At 34.1% G+C, this 15,766-nt stretch overlaps 1 protein-coding gene across 1 annotated transcript in view; it reads right to left on the bottom strand.

Moving 5' to 3' along the window:
• Positions 1–439: 439 nt before the first annotated feature.
• LOC128192532 (ADAM 17-like protease) overlaps positions 440–15,766 on the bottom strand; it is a 47,919-nt gene continuing 32,592 nt past the window's right edge. Inside the window, exons 17-21 of the mRNA XM_052865279.1 lie at positions 13,889–14,081; positions 5,798–5,873; positions 5,433–5,521; positions 3,122–3,163; positions 440–2,818 (exon numbers count right to left, since the gene is read on the bottom strand). Coding sequence (XP_052721239.1) covers positions 2,474–2,818; positions 3,122–3,163; positions 5,433–5,521; positions 5,798–5,873; positions 13,889–14,081 — 745 coding nt within the window. The 3' untranslated portion in view covers positions 440–2,473. The remainder of the gene's footprint in view (positions 2,819–3,121; positions 3,164–5,432; positions 5,522–5,797; positions 5,874–13,888; positions 14,082–15,766) is intronic.

Genomic DNA, 15,766 nt, shown 5'->3' with positions numbered 1-15,766 from the left:
AGCTTGAGACACAAAACGTTGTTGTTACATTATCAAAATGTCTACCAGACGGCATTTCTAGACATTTAGCATTTATCAACTGCAAATCCAACGCTCATAGGTCTAAGCGACGTTTGCAGAAATTTTTTAAATGTTTCCCTTGAATACCAGAAGAATATGAAATATATGTGATCATATTGATCAAGCTTTTAATGTTGAAAATCCTGCAAACGACATTCAGACTTGCGTAAATATTTTATAAAGTCTGATTTACGCAACCTTTATTAATATGAAAAACCAATGACGTCATATTTTATGTCGTAAGGTCTTCAGAAATTGGATTGGTCTGCTGATGAAATAAACAAAAAGAAGGGGGGGGGGGGGGGATTCACGGACGTCGATAAGCGATTGTTATTGCTTTTTTCTTTCTTTTGAATAATAGACAACAAATAGTCAAATACTACTTATTATATATATATTGTTGTTTTAAAAAAGTGATCACTATGAAAATATTATGCAAAACAATAATAGAGAAGTACAATTTAACAATCTAAAAAAAGTACACAGAAGGTATAACACTGCACCAAAAAGTTCAAACTGGCAAACAAATCACTAATGCATGTTACAGAACATCAGAAAAAAATCCCATTCATAACAAATGCATACATCAGAGAAAGCAAGGAATGTAAAACTTTCATACAAGTTCCTCTTTTTGGAACAAAAGTCTGACACACAAAAAATCAAAATATCCAAGGTTAAAAAAGACACCTTTTTTACTTCATATGGTTCCTGCTATATATTCTGTTTTTATCTGGGTGTCCTGGTTTTTGTTTTTCATTCAAATTATTTTAAGCTATTTTGTACTTTGTGATATTTGAATCGATGACCAAAAGAAAAAATATACAGGTATCATATTTTTGCGATTTAACGTTTTGCGGTGTGACAAAACTTCATAATTTAGCATATAAAATACAGCGTGGAAAAATCCAGCCACAAAACACACATAAACACACACACCACAGTATATTGTTATTAACATTGATCAGATTCACCAACTAGTTCAGAAGCACTACAAGCACTAACATCGTTGAGAGCACACTTTACTGAAAACCAACTGGTAAATCGTGACATCTTTATTTCGTGATTTATATAACACTCTTACTGATAAACTAAGTCGCGGAGACTAATTTTCACGATCACAATACAGATTATTTTAAAAAAATATATACCAGAGACATTAAATAGCTGGTACGCAGTGAAAGAAAATCATGGAGGTAGAGATTATACATGTACCTTATAAAGTACATCTAGAAAAAAAGTTTCATAATCAAATGGAACATTATTTTTATAAAAAAATTTGTTCAATCATAAACAAACCTATTTCAACTTAATCAAAATCAAAAGCAAGACCTACAATGCAAAAGTTGTGTACATTAAAAAAGTGTAGATAATTTCAGCATATATTTCAACTTAAATAAAAACAAGGATCCTTTTTTTTTGTAAAATATAATGTACATTTATGGAATGATACAAAATAAAACATTGAAGATACACTACCAGGCAGTACAAAATATGCATCAGCTGCTCTGAAGGAAATTTTCACCAAACTCTTATTAATAATGTGAACCAAGCACAATGTATTTTAAAATATTTTTGATTTCAGCATAAAAAATACCTATACATGTAAACATTTTTCAAACAATTTTTTTTTGATTTTTGAAATTGAAAATAATGAATGCATGTTTTTTATTACATAATATATCAAACACATCAAAAAAAATTCTATGTTTGTTATAAAACCTAGTATCCTATTTCTAATTGAACAAAGAAATTGACAAAGAATACATGAATCATAATCATGCAGTAAATAATCTAATATTAGGAATGAGATCAACACACTAACAATAATATCTAAGTAAATAATGCTGTAAATTCTTAATTAAACGCGAGTATCTTATGTCTGCGTAAAACCTTTAGAAGCATCCACTCGCATTTATTTTTTTAAAGTTAGGAACCCTCTGTATAGGGAAATGGATTAATGTTCTGCATTCGCGATTTTATATTCAAAACAGCAGGATCGTGGAATTAAGTACTTGCGTAATATAAGGAATTTACAGTATATACATTTTCATTCTCAATTGATCAATATTGTTTATATACATATAATGTACTTATAAAAATATTGCTTGAAAAAAGGTCATTGAAAAAATTTGAACTTTAACTTAAACATATATTGATGTTATTTCCTTAAAATAGAATAACTTTTGAAATATATTTAAGAATATAAACTTGTATGATTAAAAAAGGGTATTCAAAAAAGAATACTTTTAACCCAAATGCAAATAAAATACCCTCCCTTATCCCTGGAATGAAAGCAATTGGAATTCATCTGATCAAGGCATCTTTTGAAATTGATACACAAGACAAGTTGTAAAAAAAAGCATGCATTTCAAGTTCTTGAGATTGCTGTTAAGTAAAACAAAGGTATCAAAAATCAAAGGTATGTTCCTGAGATGTTACTAAAAATCCAATCTTGTGGATTTGCCATGGATGGTCTTGCTGTGGATGGTTCTGCTGTGGATGATCTAACTGTGGGTGGTCTAGCTGTGGGTGGTCTAGCTGTGGGTACATGTCTAGCTGTGGATGGTCCTGCTGTGGATGATCTAGCTGTGGGTGCATGTCTAGCTGTGGGTGGTCTAGCTGTGGATGGTCCTGCTCTGGAGTTTGCTGACCCCCTGAATTCTTCGCGGGATTGTCTTCTCCGCTGAAATTCATTCACTCTTACATTGATGACATCACGAATGATGTCATTCTGGCTGGGCATCCGAACTACATTTCTCTGAAAAAGTTATAATTTGACAAGAATTGAATTATTATGAGGACTTCTTTGCAAATTGATGATACCCCTGCATTTATAGCAGTATAGCAGTAAATATTTTTCTGATTAAAAATTTATTTTCAAGCTCTTCTTAATTGCAAGTATTGATTATCCAAAGAGAAATATACTGGTCATTAAAGTCATTAAATGAAACCTCAATAAATATAAATTCACTTTACAAACTTTGCAATACGTGTATCAACATTCTAAATTAAAGAAATGCCATATATAATAGTATGAATTCAATGCAGTAGGAGGACCCACCGTTTCCCTTAAAGTATCAACAGCTTCATCTTGTTTTTTATCCTGGAAATATAAAACATCATCCAAAACACAATATACCTAAAGATGCAACAACATTCAGTCACCATTATTAGGACATTTCAATTGATCACTCATCATGATTTTCAAAGAGAACATCTTTCTAACCATACTCTTCATTTGATTATCTACATAAAGGATTGCTGATATTATTATAGGGACAAAACCACCTGCAGGGACAGACATGATAATGATTTAAGGTTTTGGACCTTAAGAAGTTGATGTAACAGTACAAAATTTCAAGTGATTCTTTAAAACAGAACATGACTTGTAAAAGGCATTGTCCTCCATATTTCTCTGCCTTTGCTGCTATCCCAAACATCAAGTGTATAGGACATCTACACAAATTATCAATTCTAAACGAAAAGAAAATGCACGTAAAAAAAGTAAATATGTGCAAAGATCTAAAATAATATAAGGAATACTTATACACTTCAGTCATTAGTTCCAGGTGTGCAACTTAGTGTACCAAAAACGATAGGTGTCGAGGTCTATTCATTGTCGGGTTTGGCTTTGAGGAGGCTGGGTGATCAACAATTGATTTAAAATCAGTTCATCATTGAATTCTAAAGATATGATTTGTATAGCCGTGATTCAGTGAACAAAAAATCCGTATTCACACATTTTAGTTTTAAAGGACTTAAACAAGATTTGAGATCAAAAATTTTATTTTTATTTTTCATGTTTTACTGGCGCATTTTAAATGATTGACCAAGATATTGAATGTTAATGTCAAGTTACAAGCAAGATACAGAAGTGAGAAATCATTGTAATCTACCGGGTAAACAAAGCTCGAGTCTTATATATGGTTGTTTCCAAAAAATATAATGTAGAAAATTACCATTTCTTAGAGAAAATGACTTGTAAAAAACAATTTCAACTAATTCAATATCTTCATAAATACAATTATCAACAAAAGAAAGTTATACTTTATTGAAACTTACACCAATACAACACATATGTAAACAATGACAATAATTGAGCTTTGTTTACAAAACAAAGAATTATGAACTCTGTATCTTCTTTATAACTTGATATTTAACTTTCAAATTTTGACATAGCATCAAAAACTTCTATATTTATCAGTTTGAAAGTTGAAAAATAAAATTTGAAAATTTCAAGTCAATTTGTGTCTATGGCCCTTTAAATTATCGTACATTGGAATATTTTTTCAATATCTTAATCAGAGCTCTTCTTCTGCAGGAGATTAATACAGACTGGAAATGGCCACGGCCATCCAGCCCTCTTAAGTTGTGTTCTCGGTTTTTTTTTGCTGGACATTTTGAAGGAGTTGCTTGTTGGAGGTTATGGGTTGGAGGATATGGGTTCCATTTGAATATTCTTTACTTTTTCTGACTGTAAATTTCTCCTTTCCTAAATCGAAAGGAACCCCTAGGCAAAAACAAAAGGAATATTTTAAGACTGGGAATAAAAGCAATCCAAAGACATGTTTATTTTCCAGCATTTTTGCAGAAGAATGAGAGTCCTCCGATATGTCCTACAGTACAGATCAGAACCAACCTAGCACCAGAGTAAACCCCAACTAAACCCTGGGTTTACTTTGGGTTTAAGCGGGATTTACTTTGGGTTTACTCAGGATTTGCTTTTAGGGTCAACTGTATGCTCTGAGAGTGAAGCAGATCCATCTTTTATCTTACCATCTTACTGCATGTAATTCTTGCCCCTTGTATATTCCAAATACACAGTTAGCGTCTGCTTTAGGGCTATACTTCTGATCTGGGTTTACTCTCTGTTTCCACTCTGGGTTTACTCTGGGTCCACTCTAGTATATCCGGAGTAAACTCAGAGTAAACACCAAAAGTAAACCCAGGGTTTAGTTGGGGTTTACTTTCTGTTAGGTTGGGTCTGATCAGTACTGTCGCTTCCAAGTTTGAAAGTTCTGATCCAAACAATTCATCTGTAACATCTTAGGAATTTTTTTGTTACCAATCTTTGAAATTGTAAAAGATAAAATGCTCCACACACTCAAAAATGTACCATTTTAAACCATATGAAAAATATCTTTGGGGAATGAAGCCCATCCAGCCAAGTGGAGAGGGGTGCTCTCTTCTATATTTGCCTATAAAGTCAAATGACAATCTATTGGAGAGAAAGGGTGATAGAATTTTAGGCCTTGGTTCCTGCAATACTCCTTTTTTCAAATTCAGTTCATCTAACTTGATTTACACATTAGTCTAGTTCTTTACATTTAAGTCTAGTTCTTTAAAAAAAATTATTAACCTGTTATACTTACATGTCTGTATAGCAATATTGCAAAAGGAATGTACAGAATGAGTGAGAATAGTGTCACAAAGAACACAATGTTGTCTTTCATGAATATCTCTGAAATAAACATATAAAAAATGTTATCATACCAGACATTAATGTTAATAGTTCATCATATAAAAAAAAGATTGGATCATGTGCACTTATAAATAAATGCATTAATCAGTATTTGTTAATAATTAGTCTAATAGTTAAAATACATTAAGAATCTTTAAAACAGTCCTAGATTTAATATGAATTAATTCTAATATGAACTTAAATTCACATGAAATAAATACAATTTTTTTTTGTGTAATAAATTCACAATATAAAGTTATTCAAACACTTGCTAACCAAATGAGTTTGTGATCTGATGTACAATAACTTTCCAAAGTCGTTGTGCTGGCAATGAAGTCTTCTCACAAGTACCCTTAAGAAGGAAAAAATGTAGTTAAACCCTCTCATAAGCAGAGCATTGAATTTTAACGTATAACGGGTAAGTTCTGCGATTGTTTATTTACTGCGGTATTTTTCGGATATGAAAAATCTGCAGAAATTAATATCGCAAACTATTCTTAAATTATTTACTTAATTATTCACATTTTGCGATAATTACCGTATCTACCGGTTTCAGCAGTTGTGTATTCTCAAATGTAATATCATTTCTGGGTGAAAAAGTTTCTAAAATCCCCACTAACTATATAATTATGTTTTCAGGGACATCTTTTCAAGTATATAACTTTATCAACATGTATCTTAAAAAATACACACTCAAAACATGATTTTTTTTTTTAATTCAGGTAAATAAATACACATATTGATCTGCACATGTGGATAATGTAGAAAATGTATTCCAAGCACTTGTATGAAATACACTGCTACCAAAATTTGTTAGATAAACATTCACCATGGAACAATTACCGCATTTACAGTGTCAGCAGGTGGCTGATTATGTAGTGGGAAATTGAGAACAACACCCTCATTACACATGGTATCAGCAGTAATACCCCAGCGGAGTCCCGAAACACACATAAACAAGAGGCCCATGGGCCACATCGCTCACCTGAGGAACAATAGGTATGATAAAGTCAGCTTAATGGAGTCATAATACAAACAATCTGGACAATGTACAATAATAATGTAGATCCTGTATAAATAAAATCCATTTTCCCCCTTGGAACTCAGATAGCCCTGATTGTTGCCAATATTTACAAGAGCAGACTTTAATCACTGCTCCTGCACATATATAGGGACTCAACGTTACGCAGGCAGGGATGACCGCAGACCTACGCAACTCAACAGGTACCAACGTTTACGCAAGCAGGGATGACCGGACACTTGCGCCAACAGCTCAACCTAATGCAAGCAGGGAGTGCCGCTCACTTACGCTAGAAAGGCCTGAACACCAGCAGGGATGGCCATACATCAGTGCTCTGCCGCCAGCACCACCATTACAAGCAGGTATGACTGCACACTTGTATTAATGCGATACATAGCAGGAATAACCGCACACTTTGAAGGTTAGAAAACACGTAGATTAGATAGAGCAGGGATGTTCACACACTCAATCTATCCTTACTTGTTCAAGTTTAACCCCAAACAGTCACTCATCGTACTGCAATTGAAACTGTCCCTATATATATGTGTCGGCCTAAAATAATTCATAGTATCTAAAAATTGGAAATCAAAAATAAACAAACTAATCCGGCCTAACCCAAAACTTCTTATGCAGAACAACTTATATAGATTGAATATTTATTATTGTATAAAAATAATCATCACAATAATTGGTTAACAGTGGATGCATTAATTAAAATAATCAAGAATCAATAAATCAAGGGCAATAACTCAATACAGTAATACAAAAAGATTCTAATGAAAAAATAACTGCCTGCTTCAATTTTATAGTCATATCACATGTTGAGTATTGCAGTTCTCAAAAAGATCCTTTATATATGGGATATTTAGCTACATCAAACTCTGAACCTTCTTGTGAGGCCGAAGAATTGTCCTGGAGCCAAAGTTTTAACAATTATAAAGAATCATCTTGCTGATTAGTTTCTGAGAAAAAGATTTTTAAAGATTTACTTTATATATTCCTATGTAAAACTTTGACACCCCCCCCCCCATGTGGCCTCACCCTACCCCCAGGGATCATGCTTTTCACAACTTTGAATCTACACTACCTGAGGATACTTCCACACAAGTTTCACCTTTCCTGGCTGATTAGTTTCTGAGAAGAAGATTTTTAAAGATTTACTCTATATATTCCTATGTAAAACTTCGACCCCCCATTGTGCCCCATCCTACCCCCAGGGATCATGATTTTCACAACTTTGAATCTACACTGCCAGAGGATGCTTCCACAACAGTTTCACCTTTCCTGGCTGATTAGTTTCTGAGAAGAAGATTTTTAAAGATTTACTCTATATATTCTATGTAAAATTTTAACACCCCACCCCAATGTGGCCTCACCCTACCCCCAGGGATCATGATTTTCACAACTTTGAATCTACACTACCTGGGGATGCTTCCACACAAGTTTCAGCTTTCCTGGCTGATTAGTTTCTGAGAAGAAGATTTTTAAAGATTTACTCTATATATTCCTATGTTAAACTTCGACCCCCCATTGTGGCCCCACCCTACCCCGGGGGTCATGAATTTCACAACTTTGAATCTACACTACCTGAGAATGCTTCCACACAAGTTTCAGCTTTCCTGGCGGTTTAGTTTCAGAGAAGAAGATTTTTAAAGATTTACTCTATATATTCCTATATAAAACTTCGACCCCCCCCCCTTGTGGCCCCACCCTACCCCTGAGGGTCATGAATTTCACAACTTTGAATCTACACTACCTGAGGATGCTTCCACACAAGTTTCAGCTTTCCTGGCTGTTTAGTTTCTGAGAAGAAGATTTTTAAAGATTTACTCTATATATTCCTATATAAAACTTCGACCCCCCATTGTGGCCCCACCCTACCCCCGGGGGTCATGAATTTCACAACTTTGAATCTACACTACCTGAGGATGCTTCCAAACAAGTTTCAGCTTTCCTGGCTTTCTGGTTCTTGAGAAGAAGATTTTTGAAAATTTCTCGAAATTTTTCATTAATTTTTTAATTATCTCCCCTTCAAAACGGGTGTGACCCTTAATTTTCACAAATTTTAATCCCCTTTGCCTTAAGATGATTTGTGCTAAGTTTGGTTGAAATTGGCCTAGTAGTTCTTGAGAAGATGTTGAAAATGTGAAAAGTTTACAGACAGACGGACGGACAGACAGACAGACGGACAGACGGACGGACAGACGGACGACAGACAAAATGTGATCAGAATAGCTCACTTGAGCTTTCAGCTCAGGTGAGCTAAAAAGGTAATCAAAGTTTGATACAGTGTACATGTATGTTTATTTTTGCAGTCTAATCACAGAAATTGGAAACGCAGAATATAATTTGATACTTTTTAGGGTCTAAACAGCAAAAATTCTGAGCCGCAGAAAATACCCGGTACACAGCATTTACTTTTCAATATTAATATCATTAAAAAAGTCTTGATCCATCCATATGTGCACTCCAGAAAAAGAATGTGATCATTTTCAGTTGACCATGCAAGCATACACATGTGAAGAATACATTGCATCTAACCGTGATATACATAAATACTGGTGTGTTTTGAAGTCATTAAAGATGAATGAATGTTTTAATTATTACTGGTGATTACAATTATTGTACTCTAAATATATTGGTCTAATAATAATCATTTTTATTATATGATTGATTAATTCATGACTCTCTGATTGCTGAGATATCCAACAATCTATTGACCTGCAGTTGACCTAAGAGGTCAATATAACAAATGATTTTCTCTACATTGGACTATAGAAATAGATTGTCCAATGAAAAATCGTGTTTCTTAATTAGTTCAGCTATATGCCATATTATGGCTTCAAACTAAAATCTTTGCTAAATAACACTCAATTTGATATGTCTATATATGTTCGTCAATGAATCATATAATAAAACAATTATTGCTGTGGTTTTCTTTTATTCATATGATAGCTACCCTAGAAGTGCATAACCATATTCACCTTGCCTTCAGCTCGGTGAATATTGTATGTACTTCTAGGGTAGCTAAATCACTCATTGACCTCAAAAACAGCAATAATTGCATAATGTTTTTAAAAATTGTTAAGTTTAACAGAAAAGTACTTATAATATTACATGGATGGCTGTATACTCGTATAACCTGGGTTGGAGCAATTTATGCTTTTTTATAAGCGGATTATAAAGCGTAAACTGCCCCAAACCAGGTTATACTCAAATCACTTGGGTATACATTAAGAGTTCTGAAACGGTGACGGTGAGTGATTTCTTATATAAAATGCACAAATTTTACAGCTCAAGCATTTGGAGCAAAGCTAGTAGAGCACAATATCTATGTATTTGATGTTCTACCATCACATGGATAAAAGATTTTATTATACTTTCATGTTAAATACTGAAATCTGATTGGTTTAGCTGCAGTTGATAATCCGTTCTGTTACCCTCAGCGTTAGCAACATAATTAGCAACGGGTAACACTATATAAATAGTGCCTGTTTGGGAGGGTAACTGTTGAAATTGACACCCCGAGACAACCATTGTCAACCGACGCAAAGCGGCGGTTGACAATGGTTTTCGAGGGGTGTCAATTTCAACAGTTACCCTCCCAAACAGGCACTATTTATTTTATTATACTGAATGTCTTAATTTTAAAGAAAATTTTACTGCTTTTATACAGAAATGAAGTGAATTCTACGGCGAACCGTACGGGCATAATTTACGCACATGTAACAATTCGTTGAGTTACCCGTTGCCATGTGTGTTGCTTATGAAGAGGGTAATAGAACGGATTGCCAACTGCGTCTAAACCAATCAGATTTCAGTATTTAACATGATAGTATAATAAAATGAATTGTTACATGCGCGTAAATTATGCGTGTACGCGGTTCGCCGTAGAATTCACATCATTTCTATATAAAAGCAGTATAAAAAATCTCTAAAATTAAGACACTCAGTATAATTAAATTAATAGTGCCTGTTTGGGAGGATAACAGTTGAAATTGACACCCCCTCAGAAACCATTGTCAACCTCCGCTTTGCGTCGGTTGACAATGGTTTTCTCGGTTTGTCAATTTCAACTGTTACCCTTCCAAACAGGCACTATTTATAAAATGGTAGCCGCTAGAAGTTGAAACTTTTGAACAATTTTCATATTCTGATTATTCTTCATATCGTTCAATCACTAAAGACACATTCCTTTTTGATAAACCATAGGTACATGTACTTGACAAACTCACATTAACTTTTTAGGCTTTCAAACACATCATAATTCATTTGACTAATTTAATTACCTCAAAGGATGTACAAATCAATGCAAAATTAAGTTGCCTCCCATTACTTTAATTGTACTTGACGTATATATTGTCTAGACAGAGTTATATAATCATTATAATCACCGGATGTTTATGAAAAAAAACTGAGGAGGGTACGTCAAAGATGCTTATTAATACATGATGATACATATTATTAAGTTTGCTTGTTGGTTGCAACTAAATTTGATATTCAATACATTTTCTTTATCACAAATAATTTCCCATACTGTAATAAAAACAGTACAGGGACTACCAGTAATAACCTTAAAGGAATCCATATCGATCCAAATAAAGAAATATGTCCGTGCTTTTGTGAAAAACTTTATTTCATAATACATCATAATAAAAAAAAGAGCTGTCAATATGTTCTGAACTCTTTACAGATTTTGGACAAGTTGTCAGGTGACTATAAGTGATTTCTAACAGTCTTAACAGGTATATCATAATCATCTGAAATCTACATGACATCAGAGCGCTTGTAGTATAAATACATGGAACTGTAAATTTCTCATAATTTATCTTGTCTATTAATCTTGAATAGCCATATTTTTTGTTTTATTGAGTAAAATCTTAAAACAAGAGGCCAACAGGCCTTAAGCGTCACAGGTCTGTGTACCATAGCCCATACAAAGATCTGTCAAGGTATCTCATATTTGCATTTAATTAAATTTCAGTCTGGAGTTTGAAAATTAAAACAATGTAATGATGACAACATCCCTGCCTAAAATATAACTTTGGTAAAAAAAAACCTTTAACAGACCTAGGAGGCCGGTTTGTCAATTAACAAATTAGCCTTCATACAGATCTTGCTCAAATGTTCAGATATGATGTTTCATTGTATAAACTATTATTTACTACCAAAAAAATATAATGTTTATTTTACCCTTTAAATCTGGACATCTTCTTATATATGTTTTACTTAAAACAACCTCCCATACCCAGAGGCCAGACAGAAACATTTAAACAAGAAACAACCTATTGATTGAAGATTAGAAATGCATTTCTAAAGCATAGTAACCAATAAATATAGGATAACAAAATTTTACCAAGACCGTTTTAATATGATATAATATGCCCTATAAAAAATCCCCATGTGATTGGATATTGTCTTACTGTAGGCCTAAATACACAATTTACAATGTTTAACATAAATTTTCATTTTACACTGTATGATAATACACCTATTATTAAACAAAAATTTTGGTCTACTTTGGCTTTGTTTTGATTTTTGGTTTCATTTGTTTGGTTTGGTTTCAATTTGTTCGATTTTGTTTCGTTTTGATTTTGTTTTGCACTTCAAAGGTGCCCTTTTATCTCAATCAATTATACAACTCAATAGACAAGAGGCCAATGGGCCACATTGCTCACCTGAGGAACAATAGGTATGACAAAAAATCAGCTAAATGGAGTCATAATACTAACTATATGGATAATGTACAATAATACATGTAGATCCTGAATAAATAAAATCCATTTTCCCCCTGGATATTCTTATGTTTATAATCATTAATCCCTTTTCTAACAGGATGATTTTATAGTCATATCACATGTTGAGTATTGCAGTTCTCAAAAAGATCCTTAACAATTGTTTATATATGGGATATAAACCTACATCAAACTCTGACCCTTCTGGTGAGGACGAAGAATTGTCCTGGGGCCAAAGTCTTAACAATTACAAAGAATCATCTGGCTGATTAGTTTCTGAGAAGAAGATTTTTAAAGATTTACTCTACATATTCCTATGTAAAACTTTGGACCCCCCCCCCCCCCAATCCATTGTGGCCCCACCCTACTCCCGGGGGTGTCATTATTTTCACAACTTTGAATCTTCACTACCTGAGGATGCTTCCACACAAGTGTCAGCTTTCCTGGCTGATTAGTTTTTGAGAAGAAGATTTTTAAAGATTTACTCTTTATATTCCTATGTAAAACTTTAACACCCCCCCCCCCCCAATGAGGCCCCATCCAACCCCCTAGGGATCATGATTTTCACAACTTTGAATCTACACTACCTGAGGATGCTTCCACACAAGTTTCAGCTTTCCTGGCTGATCAGTTTTTGAGAAGAAGATTTTTAAAGATTTACTCTATATATTCATATGTTAAACTTTGACCCCCAATTAATTGTGGCCCCACCCTACCCCTGGGGATCATGATTTTCACAACTTGAATCTACACTACCTGAGGATGCTTCCACACAAGTTTCAGCTTTCCTGGCTGATTTGTTTCTGAGAAGAAAATTTTTAAAGATTTACACTATATATTCGTATGTTATATTTTGACCCCTCCATTGTGGCCCCACCCTACTCCCAGGGGATCATGATTTTCACAACTTTGAATCTAAACTACCTCGGGATGCTTCCACACAAGTTTCAGCTTTCCTGGCTGATTAGATTCTGAGAAGAAGATTTTTAAAGATTTATTCTATATATTCCTATGTTAAAATTTGCCCCCCCCCCCCATTGTGGCCCCACCCTACCCCTGGGGATCATGATTTTCACAACTTTAAATCTACACTACCTGAGAATACTTCCACACAAGTTTTAGCTTTCCTGGCTGATAAGTTTTTGGTCTTATGGTTCCTGAGAAGAAGATTTTTGAAAATTTCTCGAAAATTTTCATAAATTCCTAATTATCTCCCTTTGCAAAAAGGCGTGATCCTTAATTTTCACAACTTTGAATCCCCTTAGACTAAGGATGCTTTGTGCCAAGTTTGGTTGAAATTGGCCCAGTGGTTCTTGAGAAGATGTTGAAAATGTGAAAAGTTTAAAGACAGACAGACAGACAGACGGACAACAGACAAACAACAGACAAAATGTGATCAGAATAGCTCACCTGAGCTTTCAGCTCAGGTGAGCTAAAAACACATTCATCTTTTCAACTTTTTAAAATATCTCTATTTACTATCATGCCCACTATTATTGGAAATATTAACTTGAATGGCAAAACAGGTATCACTAAATAAATAAAAACCAATTCAGTACTTAGATAGGAGATTCGGGTGAAATCTTAATCCATCGTAAGCTATAGAGTTACCTGTTTACAAAAACCACTGACACAGATCTGGCCATCAGGGAGTGGCCCCTCATTAGGATAAGGGGAGCACTGAGCGCCTTCTGAAACTCTACAGCACCTCCTGCAGGAATTGCCCGACTCATCACTGCAAACACATGGCAACTGCCCACGATCCTTGCAGAAACCCACACAGACTCCATTCCTACAAGTTCCTCTGAAAAATAAAAAAAAAAAAGGATGTGGGCATGAATCATACTACCTTTACTGAACTGTCACCAAACTTCATTACTTGATTTGTATCAGATGGTTGAATGTATTTTTCAGATTAAAAGAAAAGACAAATAAGAGGCCCATGGGCAACATTGTTCTCTACAGTATTCATTCTCAAATCAATTTTTTTGCAGCTTCACTCTATTTTCAATGTTTCAAAATTGAATTTGAACTTTGAATCAAACTTATAAAGCATTTCTATGTTTATATGAAATAGCTATTGTATATCTGTAAGATAATGATTTTGGGTTTTTTTAAATGCATTTTTTGAAAATTATATTGCCCACTTCATCATGTTATTTGGCCACATTATTGGATGAGGAGTCCTGGAGGCATGACTATGCTCATTTTAATCATAAACTCAGTTAATTTCAAGAGTAAACATGAGGCCAATTGGCCTTAACGGTTACCTGAGTAGCATATAAACCATACACAAAATTGTCAGGAGTCCCATACATGCATTTAATTAATTAGGTTTCATTCTGGAGTAGAAAAATTATAGATTTGTATTGATGACCACCTCCCTGCCTGAAATCTTTCAGAAAGAACTGTGAAACCTATAATTTTGGCGAAAAAATTTAAAGATCTGGTCTACAAAATCATGAATTCAGTTTTCCTTTCAGGTGTGTGGGAGTAAAGAAGATAATTTTTTAACATTATTTGTATTAACACCTATACATCCATTTTGGCCCTGCCCTAGAGTCAAAACCCATACTCCAGGGGACATGAAAAATTAAAATTTCAGTAGAAGACTTCCTGGTAAACATAATCGTAAGTCAGTTTTTTATACAGATGTTTGAGAATAGAGAAGAAAATTTTTAAACATTATTTTCATTAACACTATACTGCCATATTGCCCCCCTCCCCCCTCATGTCCTGAACCCCTGAACCAGCGGCCATGAATTTCACAATTTAGATAGAGGAGTTAGTGGACATCATAACCATGTATTCAGTTTTTTGCCCACATGTGTGGGAGTAGAGAAGAAGAATGTTTAAGATTTGATACATTTTTACTATATGGTCATATTGGCCCCACCCTAGAGCCTGAACCCCTAACAAAGGGGTCATGAATTTCACAATTTTGGTAGTGGGCTTCACGGACATTATAACCAGGCATTTAGTTTTTAACAAATATATATGTGAGTAGAGAAGAAGATTTTCTAAGATTTAATACATTTTTACTATATGGCCATATTGGCCCCATCCTAGAGCCTGAACCCCTGACACTGGGGTCATGAATTTCACAATTTTGGTAGAGGGCCTCATGGACATCATAATCATGCATTTAATTTTTAACCAATATATGGGAGTAGAGAAGAAGATTTCCTAAGATTTAATACATTTTAACTATATGGCCATATTGGCCCCACCCTAGAGCTTGAACCCCTGACCCAGGGGTCATGAATTTCACTATTTACGTAGAGGGCTTCATGGACATAATAATCATGCATTTAATTTTTAACAAATGTATATGGTAGTAGAGAAAAAGATTTCCTAAGATTTAATATATTTTTACTCGTATAATATTGGCCCCACCCTAGAGCCAGAACCCCTGACCCAGGGGCCATGAATTTCACAATTTTGGTAGAGGGCCTCATGGATATCATAACTATGCAACCAGTTTTTTCC

Source organism: Crassostrea angulata, chromosome 7 (genome assembly GCF_025612915.1).
Source record: "Crassostrea angulata isolate pt1a10 chromosome 7, ASM2561291v2, whole genome shotgun sequence".
Lineage (NCBI taxonomy): Eukaryota > Metazoa > Mollusca > Bivalvia > Ostreida > Ostreidae > Magallana > Magallana angulata.
This window is presented reverse-complemented; position numbering and strand designations above follow the sequence as displayed.